The sequence below is a fragment of the Enoplosus armatus genome, chromosome 4, assembly GCF_043641665.1.
Source record: "Enoplosus armatus isolate fEnoArm2 chromosome 4, fEnoArm2.hap1, whole genome shotgun sequence".
NCBI lineage: Eukaryota > Metazoa > Chordata > Actinopteri > Centrarchiformes > Enoplosidae > Enoplosus > Enoplosus armatus.
In genome coordinates this window covers 15,093,905-15,104,123 of record NC_092183.1, presented here as the reverse complement: position 1 = coordinate 15,104,123, position 10,219 = coordinate 15,093,905, and the positions used below count along the sequence as shown (strand labels likewise).

General features: G+C 41.1%; 1 protein-coding gene across 1 annotated transcript; it reads right to left on the bottom strand.

Annotated features, from left to right (window-relative positions):
- Positions 1-2,500: 2,500 nt before the first annotated feature.
- erap2 (endoplasmic reticulum aminopeptidase 2) lies at positions 2,501-10,219 on the bottom strand. The gene is made up of 21 exons (XM_070903856.1): positions 10,195-10,219; positions 9,275-9,583; positions 8,968-9,160; positions 8,658-8,827; positions 8,392-8,530; positions 8,171-8,305; positions 7,944-8,064; positions 7,666-7,820; positions 7,408-7,521; positions 7,166-7,297; positions 6,699-6,830; positions 5,841-5,909; positions 5,525-5,700; positions 5,310-5,389; positions 5,018-5,201; positions 4,740-4,896; positions 4,459-4,643; positions 4,147-4,308; positions 3,831-3,971; positions 3,590-3,671; positions 2,501-3,276 (listed from the first exon to the last, which is right to left on the bottom strand). Exons 2-21 carry the CDS (start codon positions 9,442-9,444, stop codon positions 3,130-3,132), a joined length of 2,844 nt encoding a protein of 947 aa, XP_070759957.1. The 5' UTR covers positions 9,445-9,583; positions 10,195-10,219; the 3' UTR covers positions 2,501-3,129.

The window sequence follows — 10,219 nt, the reverse complement described above, 5'->3', positions numbered from 1 at the left end:
CAAGTCTCCCATTTTGCCTCACGTTCCATTCGTGCTTTTACAGGCTAAACACAATGCATTTTCAGTCTCAGTTGGTGATGGATTTGAGTGGAAAGCACCGAGAGACAGTAAACACCTTCTGAATACACAGTGTTCATACCGAAACAATGACACCAAACAAAGGTGAGCTTTAGCTCCCCAAAAGGACGACAAGAGTCCAGAAATGCATGAGGTGAATTTAGTTCCTTGTCTGTCCTGTACAGTGTTTCTGATATGACTGTATGGCCTGTCACCATGTCTCTGTCTGGACCACATTGCTGTGATATGAATGTCTATTAATAGGCTAAGAGCTAAGTAGTAGGTAATGTGCCAAGGGGGGTTATGACAGAAATAAGACCCATAAAAAAACACATCACACTTGATTGATAATGATGGCCATATCTACTTCTAACATCTGTGGGATATTGTTGATATTATGGTGAAAGCTGTTTCATATAAGCAAGAAGACAGATGAGAGGCAGATATGATTGTTATAATCTGGAGTACAATTAGAAAACACGACAGGCAAATGTGAATAACCAACAACTCTTGTACTTTTGTCAAGCTTGTATGTAAATACAGCAGTAAGGTGTGTCAAGTGCTGACTGAACTCTTCCTTTTTACTCAGAACATTTATCAACCCAACCATGGAGTCAAAGAAATATAGTTAAATATGTGTGTCTGAGTGTGACAGATGAGTCTCCTCATTCAGCACAGGTAAGAAGAGACAACACACACACTACTTGGAAGCAGAGTACTGAGCAACACTACTGTTATTGGTTGGTTGGTCATTAAAAACAAATGGGAACGAAGCATCTGCTAATGTTGTCTCATCATTATCTGATCAAAATGGGATTATGAAATGTGACTTTTGGGCTTTTACTTTAAAAAAAAATCACTGTGTCACAATAACCAAGTACACACGAAAAAACATGAAGTCTAACTGCTGTGATTAGGTAATTGCTTCTTACAGGTTGAGACCATAACATCCACTGAGGACACTCAGCTTTTCTGAAAGCTGTTATAGTGTGTGCACTGGCCTTTTTTGTTTGTTTTAATAAAGCCCTGGACGACATGGGACCATAGCAAGGGTTGTAAAGCAGCTGGCTGCTGGTTGCCTCTGCTGAGCTTAGCATGACTTATCAGCTCTCCACATCAAGACAAAACATAGCCATTATCAAACCAACAGGCTTAAACTGAGCAAACAGTGCTGCTGTGTTTTAACAGACAACTTGAGTCTCAAAGGTTGCGTACTATGTTTCTGTCAAGAGTCTCAAGACAGTCATTGTTTAAGCTGCTATAAATGTGTTATTGGCTTTGTTCAGTTCAAATGACATCAAAACAAAACATACATAAACTACAAGATTCACAACACCCATTCTGAGTTATGCTAATGGAGAAGAGATGTGCAGTGAAATGTTATCGTCCCCACTGCAGGACCGTTAAAAGACTGACACTGCGATTAAGTTAGCTTCTGGGAATCCCTCAACTGTAAAAAAGACACCAGTCACTCAGAAAACGTAGCTTTCATTTTGCTTGTCAAAAGTCAAACCCACCCCTCTAAACATGTGCCCTCGGGTGAATGTCACTCCCAGTGAGCTTGCTGCTAATATCCCGTTAGTTATTAGCTGGCCTGCTGCTGTTAGCTTGCTGTTACTGTAACGTCTACCATCTTCCTTTCTTACCTGTACTATTACTGTCAAAGGGGTCCATGATGGGATATCTCCTCGCGTCCAAAACAAGGGGACCTCTAACGTACAGCGGCTCGGCAGAAGTGATGTTTTTCTCGCTGGCCACAACCCACCGCAGGCTATCAGACGCTCACAATAAATAGCAGCCTATCCTCACTGTCCTAACGTTAGCTACGTAGTTGCTAGCTTGGAACTAGCCAACTTCTGACAATAGTAACCGACTAAAAGACATTCAGTTTGCTAACGTTAGCTGATTTCCATAACTTTATCGCCCATAGCTGTTTTGAAGACTAAAGCGTGAGTACGGCGGAAATGTCAAAAAAATCGAAGTTTACGCTAAAAATATGTAAACAAATCTTACTCTAACATGCTCGGCGAACTAACGAACGAGCAAATGACACTTTCCTTCCTCCCCGACCAGTTGTTGACAACCTCCCATCAAATTATAATACTGACATCCTATTGGATGTTACTACCCGGGGGCGGGGCCAACACACAAAAATATGCACGTTGGAGGACATTATATTGATTTACATTAATTCCATGAACCTTTACATGCTGAACCTCAAGCCTTACCCTCTAATAAATGGTAACAAATACCAAACATGCATTCACACACTTTTCACTATACTTGTGACCTTGAATCTAAACGTTTCATGTCTAATCTCAAGCTTAACCTATTCATGGCTCTTACCATAACCTCAACACCAAGTCGTAACCCTAAAATAAATAGTTAATATGATGAATGTATGAATCAAGATATGTTTCAGTTAACACAACACACACAAAGGTGCCAGGAGGTACAATGAACCCTTTAATTGTTTATTTAAGAATCCATTTACACAGCATTTTTGTGTCAATTTGGAATGGATCTCTCTCTCTCTCTCACACACACACACACACACACACACACACACACTCAGTCGTGTTTCCATCACTTCAGAGGACATTACATTGACTTACATTAATTTCATGGAGACTTACTCTAACCCTAACCCGAACCCTAACCGACTACTTCCCTAACACTAACCCTAACCTTCACCTCAACCTAAACTAAAACCAAGTCTCTAAAGATAATGATTTATGTTATGGGCACTTGCATTTTGTCCCCAAAAGGAAGGCGAGTCCCCACAATATGAAAGTGTAAACAAATGTATGTCCCCACAAATAGAGTAATACACGCTCACACACACACAGACAACATAATATTCTTAGGACACAAACAGCTCCTTACACAAACATACTACTACTGCTCAGCTGCCAGTTCTACCAATTACATTTTTTTGTCTAACAAATAAGTCCCTTGAAAATTTACAAAACGCTTTTTTATATACAAAACTGTCAACTCTTCAGTGAAGTCAAGCACATTATATTTTGCAAATAAAAACACTTAGGAATTCAAAAATATTTCAAATATCTTTCACTTCATTTGCTTGTTCAGCCAGTTTCTCAGAGTCTCTAGGTTCCTCTGAACCCAGCGAACATTTTTCTGCACGTTGTCCAGGGCAACCTGAGTTGCTCTCAGCTGAGACGCCTGTTCTTTGATGGACTCAAAGAACATCTGCACCTGAGGGTCAAACACACATACATTTACAAAAACACAAACATGAAAACTGAAAATTATACAAAAAAATGTAGATTCACAGACATTTCCTCTTTCAATTAAAGTCACAATTATTAATAACATCTGTTAATGCTCAGGGTTTTATAGATATGTCTTTTTAGGTCAGTTCCCCACTATATTACAAATAATCATAACTATCACTAATATTGCTGATATTGCCAATACCAGCCAACACAAACAGCATGTTGAAATACTGGTGCATCTCTAAATTGCCTTGTAGAATATAGATTAGTACAAGCTATGAGAGCACATTTACTTCAGTAAGTTCCTCTGGAGATGAAAACTGGCCTGTGGTGCCAATGATTATGTTTCTAATACAAAATGAGCCCAACTGGAACCTGCGGAGCAGAAACACAACAGAGAGGACAGTCAAAGACTAATATCTCCTCCTACATATGCACACAGTGGTATTTAGGGATTTCATAGGCATCGAATCACATGGTTTGACTTTTAGTATTATTTAGTCATTCCCAATGTCTCCATTATGTTGTACTAACTTTTTAACCAGTGTGTCCCAGTTCTTTTTGACAAAGTTCCAGGCGAGGTGATGTCCCTGCGGGTTCCTGGCCACCATCAGGATGAGAGTGGACAGGTCCTGGGATCGAATCATCTTCCCTTCCAGACCCAGCTCTAGCAGTCTGCAACTCAAACACACACAATACGATATAACATGCTCTATTAACGCCACATTATCTGATAACACTTGAAGAGCCTCCAGTGAATCTTAACTGTAATACAGTATATACACAAAATTCCCCATGTTTGCCACATGGTGGCAGCATTAACTGTGTGAGTAATAGGGAGAAGATGTACCTATGCAGTTTTTTTGTGTCTCTGGTGCAGGTCAATGCAAACAGGATTTTGTTTTTTTGTGCTGCAGAGAGGGAGATGTTGTATGTGTGTAAGAGCGAGGCCCAGCCATGGTCATCCTGAGCTCCAACTGAATACACTGTCTCGGCCACGTCGGTGGGCAAGCTAGGGTAAACACAAGACGTGCATATTAGGGACACGATGAAATATCAAATTATATGGTCCAGTCTAGCACAGGGAATAGGTGTTGTTTACGTGAATCACATCAGCAGTTGTTGACTGATGTGTGTTAATATATAATTTAGACGGACATACGTGAGTGTACCGTTGGACTGAAGCCAGTCTTTGAAGCTCTCACGTGCCCGCTTCAGACAGGGAGGGTCATCCAGGTGGCAAGCCAGCGACAGGACCTCTGACCTCAGCCGTCGCTCTGACACAGAGCCACTGTCGCTCCATGTCTGCTGGTCAATGACAGCACGGAAAAATCGCAGGATGTACATCTGCACCAAAGCACACAGAGAAACAGCATCTCACATGAACATGAACTGCATTTCATACTGACATTGGCATAAATATTATACTAAATGTACTCTTACACCCAGGTTGCTTGTTAGATCAAGCTCATTCCTTTTCTCAATCAACCGGTAAAAGGCCTCCAGATAGCCCAGGCCTTGGAGGAGAGGCACAGTGTGTCTCTCCAATCGCAGGTAACCAATCAGGTCTAAGCCTTTATTGAGCGGCAGATGACCTGCCCTTTAGAGACATACAAGAATATTTGAAAGGTTAGGTGCTATTTCAGGTCTGATGTTGTGTTGCTGTTTTGTTTATGTGTCACTACAGACATACAGAAACACATACGCATATATATGCTTACGTGACTAATTGAAAGGCGTTGTGTATCAAGTGAGTCCTGTCTTTGTAGCTCAGAGCGGTGTGGTTTTCCCAAAGTAGTTTGGTCATCTCGTCCCAACCATCATCCTCGTAATGAACCACATAATAGCCCGTCATGTCAGTGTTTACTTTCAGCCAGCTGACTTCCTCCCCTATATGTATACTGTCTAAATGAGACAGAAATAGCAATAAAGAGGATAGAAAACAATATAACAGCAAAGCAAAAGTGACGATGTGTATGAATTATATTTGGCATATTCTCGCTCCCCTGTTACCTGTGTGTGTTGTCATCAGGTGTCTATGGATGGTGCTAGAAGCGTCTGTCTTGTACGTCAGTGGGATATGCCAAAGGAAACTATACATAAAGGAGAGTATGTAAAATGAAAGTCTTGGCAATAATGGGTGAGTAACTGCAAGAGTAAAAACAAAGAGTAGAAGAGCACCGTACAGTGTGAATAGAATAGTAAACTAAATAGTAAAACAAACTCACCCCTGTTGCAATGTGGACCAGAGAGGGTCAGAAGGTAGCACTGTCCTCAGGAACCTGTCCTGTCTCAGCAGCAGACGAGGCCCCTTCCTAGTTACAGTTACCAGAGGAATACCTTTCTGCAGAGTCCAAGTGTTCATCATGGCTGTCAGGTCCAGGTGTTCCCCAGCAAACAGGTACTGTAGGAGACAATGGGAGATCAATACATTCGACCACACCGCGTAACAAGGTCAGAAAACAATCCTGTAAATGGTGTGACATTTTTAAGAGGAAACCCATGAGCAGGGGTCAGAGAGTTGATGTTTAAATGTTTACTCACTGCATTCTTGGAGGCCTGGCTGCTGCTGTAACAGTGTTTTCCTGAGATGAACTCCTCCTCTGAGCATGTCTGAAAAACAAAATCAAATAAATTCCTGTGAAAAGATCATAACATTTTTCACATGTACCGTACATTGCGGCTGACCCCAGTACACAATAGTGTTTTAGAATTTGAATGTGATCTTTCAATGGACCATGTCTGCTTGTATTTCTATCAATGTTTTGATATCGATGCATGGCAAGGCAGTGTACTCTTTTAAAATTACTTACAATTGCATTTCTGGGCAAAGATAACACAACTTTGATGGCAGTAAAACATAATGTTCCTTTGATTCATTACCTACTTTAAGCAACTTTCAAGTCTCAGCAAATTGATTTATGTACCATAATGAAATGAATGGGAAACAATGACTGTGGAAAGAGGAAAAACATAAAAAATCTATAATCCTCCAGTACGCAAATCTACCAGATTTATAATATCTGGGCTAAACCTCTTAAAAAAGACCTTTAAATAACACCCAGACAGAAAACATGAAATGTATGATTCTGTAAATGGATCAGTCACTCTGTTCTTTGTCTGATGATAATTCCAAGGTTGTAAAAAGGTAAGAGGATAATCTATAAAAACAGAAGAACATATCTCAAAGAGCAAGCTTCTTGCTACTTCCTGTCTAGTTAAAAAAAGACAGCTCTCTATTGTGATCCATCAATGAAGCTACAGTCCCATACAGAAAAAGTTTGGTACATCCATTTTTGACAAGTACAAATTCAAATACAACTCTGTCAGGATGCCACTTACAAGAAGAATCACAAATGACTATACAGTGAATTTCACAAGGAATGTAATTTGTGTTTGTACATTGGCTAGACTGTCCCACAGGTCCTGGTTGTGTGCATTTCTGTAGCTGTATTTGCGGAGGTATCGTACTATCCCGCTCTGGAAGACGTCATCTGTCAGAAAATGTCGCAGCATGTGCAGGACACACGCTCCCTGGTGGGAGAGAGAATGTTTATTTAATCAATGGGCCATGACAGGTTATGGTGTCAAAGTAGTTTGAATGTTGTTGTTGTCATAAATGTGAAAAAGATTAGATCAATATAAAGATCAATAGTTATGCAGTCACAAGTGTGTGTTTAGAGGCTGTTTTCCTGCTATTTCAATCATGACCAGGCCAACTGTTTAAAAAAACTGAAATACTTTTTTTACATTGACAATGTTTTATCCATTCCTGATTTTGCAGGTAATACATTTGCACAGATAATATTCTCATAATGAATTGTCATCTGAAGTCACAACACATGTACTGTATGAGAGTGAAAGCATACTTTGTCATAGGAGACTGTGTCAAACATCTGTTTGATCTGAGTGGGGTTCTCTGCTGGGCTGGATATTGGCCGAGAGGAGTTCAACGAATCATGACCAACTGCTGCAAAGCAGGTGTACAGTAGATATTCCTCCTGCAAGATTGTGCACACGAACAGCACCATCAGTACTCTCCCCCAGGCTTAATATTAACCTACCACTATTAATCAATTAAGTCTATAGTCCGGTTAAATAAAGCACATACCACTTTGAGGTCGGGGTAGGTGGCCTCGACGGAAATGTACTCCATGTATCTGGCAAATCCTTCATTCAGCCAGATATCGTTCCACCACTCCATCGTCACCAAGTTACCAAACCACTGCAGGAAAGATTTTGAATTTCACAACTCTGCATTGAGTATTTATTTATGTAATGATTTGAGTTATGAGCATCTGAACTACTGAAGCTAAACAAACACTTAATTCTGCATGTCATTAGAGTGCAGACAGTGTCACACTCTCACCTGATGGGCGAGCTCATGGCCAATCACCATGGTAACCCAGAGTTTATCAGAAATGGAGGATGTGAGAGGATCAAAGAGAAGACTGGTCTCTCTGTAGGTGGTCAGACCCCAGTTCTCCATCGCACCTGACTGGAAGTCTGGGATGGCTATCAGATCTGAGAGGGAAAACACAGGTCAGGGGACAGAAAGATGGAGTAAAGAGAGGACAATAAGAGACAATATGTGAAAAAAAAGAAATGCTGTATGGCTTAGTTACAGAAAAACTGAACAAAGGGTACCTTGTTTGGGGAGAGGATAGTGGATGTTGAAATACTCCTCGTAGAAGTCTAGCATTTTGACAGCAACCTCCAGGGCATAGCGGGTTTGCAGCCACTTCTCAGGGGAAGCATAGATGGACACCTACAGATACATAACAGTGCATGAAAAACAAAAACGTGTCACTGAGTCACTAAGTAAGAAGTAATATTGTCGGTAAGAAATTAAAATAACATTAGGGAGACCACACCTGCACTCCAGAAGATGTTGTTGCAGTGACAGATTTGAAGTCACAGACGACAAAAGCTACAAGGTACGTGCTCATCTTTACACTTGCATCAAACTGGTCCTCAAGCAGGCCATCGCTCACCTCAACTGTCTTGACCTGAAGAAAAAAAAAGAATTCATTGTAACCATTTTCCACACACATATTTGAGCATGTGTGATAATTAGCATATATGCAACACTCACCACAGGCATGTTGGACAGAGAAATGTACTCTGGACTCCTCCTGATCTGTATGGAGAAGTTGGCTTTGAAGCTTGGCTCATCGAAACAAGGGAATGCCATCCGAGCACTCGTGGGCTCAAAGTGAGTTGAAGCTAAGGTCCTGAAAAGAGACATCAGAAGACACTTTTTGTATTGCTGACAATGGACTACTGAATTGTTGCTGGAACCTCCCTGTATGTGTAGGATATTTTACCGAGCTTGCTGTGAAACAATCTATCTGGTCTTACTTGGTCTCTCCTGTGCTGGTTCTGTAGGTGCTCTTATAGAAGCCATAGAAGCCTTCTGCAAGTTCTGCCCCAAACTCAATATACAGAAAGTACTTCTGCCCACTGCTGAGCACCCTGGGAGAGAAAATACCAATCTGCTCATGGGAAGGGTTATGAAGAACTGGAAGAACCTATGAAGAGAAAAAGCAGGATATATTCAAATACTTCCAGTTTTATTTTCATGTCATTAAATGCTGAGTGAATAAGAAATGGAGATAAGTTGGCTCCAATGTAAGTCACAATGTTAATTAACCTGTAGCTCTGCATTTACAGATACCTGATCAGACAGATGAGTGAGGTCCTGGTCCAATATGGTGGCTTTGGAGATCTGCAGACCCTTGCTGTGTAATACAACCCAGTTCGTGTTGTTCTGGACATCAATCTGAATCTGCACCGAACCAGTGAAACTGAGACTTGTGAGGTTGGGGTGCAGGAGGAGGTGGTAGTGAAGAGGAATGATGTACCTGAGAGAGAGAAACGTGTTGTTTTTTTGAACAGTGACTCAAAAACAAACGTTTACCAATATTCTTGTAATTTTCCTGTATGTGGGTGTAAAACTAAAGCAGTGTGAAGGGTACCTTGGCAGGCGAAGGCGGCTCCAAGGGAAGGACAGATCAGCAGTACCCAAAGGAGACTGTTCTCCTGCAGGATGAGGAGGGCTTGACGCCGGTTGTGAACTCTGGGCGGGCTGAGACCCAACCAGAGACATGTGGAATAGAGACAGCACTAACAGCCTCACCAAGACCATTGTAGAGGAAATGTCCTTCAACCACTGATTTAAAAAAAATCCAAACGTGTGACAGGCTGACAGCTAGTATTGAACTTGGTCACATCCCAAACATTAGGAGCGATGGACCTGGTGTGAGTGTTGACTTTTCGTCTTAAACCTGAAAGACATTAGAGCAGGATTAAGGACACACTACATAGTCACTCAATGAAACAACATTTATACCACTGTCCAATCAAAAATGTTGAAATTTACTGTGTCTCACCAATAGAGAACTGGCTCCTCCCACCAGGTTTATGGTTATGGTAGTGGTTTCAAAGGTTACTCTCTCAACAAAATCACTCATTTAGCTCACAATGTATCAAACTCTCACATTTACAAGGTGATAGTTTTGGACCTTGCAAGCATCACGTGTGATGAATTCTGGTAAACACAGTTTTAGGCCTCAACCACAGCACATCTCAGCCTGAAGGAGACTCAAACATGTGACAAGTGCGCCACATGATTTTCCATGCGGACAAAACAAGATGAGGACACAGCTATAACTGTGAGGTGACAACAGCTGCAGGAGCATAACTGCAGTTCAAATCAGGCTAGTTGTGCTGTATCATGCTGATCAGCCTTATGTTAGTAGCGATAACCAACAAATTCGCCAGAAATATAACTAACTGTTACGAAGATTGTAGTTAGTAAAGTGATGCTTGTCTTGTATCTGCTTTAGAGGTAATATTTTAACAGTAATCAATAGCTGCAAATGTCAAAAAGCTTTACCTCGTTCATTTTGGCTTCATCGCCC

Coding starts and splice junctions, on each gene's coding strand:
- erap2 (XM_070903856.1), bottom strand. CDS start 9,444: ATGGTCTTGGTGAGGCTGTTAGTGCTGTCTCTATTCCACATGTCTCTG. Junction 5,701..5,840: donor GCCAGGCCTCCAAGAATGCA/GTGAGTAAACAT, acceptor TGTCTCCTACAG/TACCTGTTTGCTGGGGAACA. Junction 3,277..3,589: donor CTCCAGAGGAACTTACTGAA/GTAAATGTGCTC, acceptor TTTGACCCTCAG/GTGCAGATGTTCTTTGAGTC.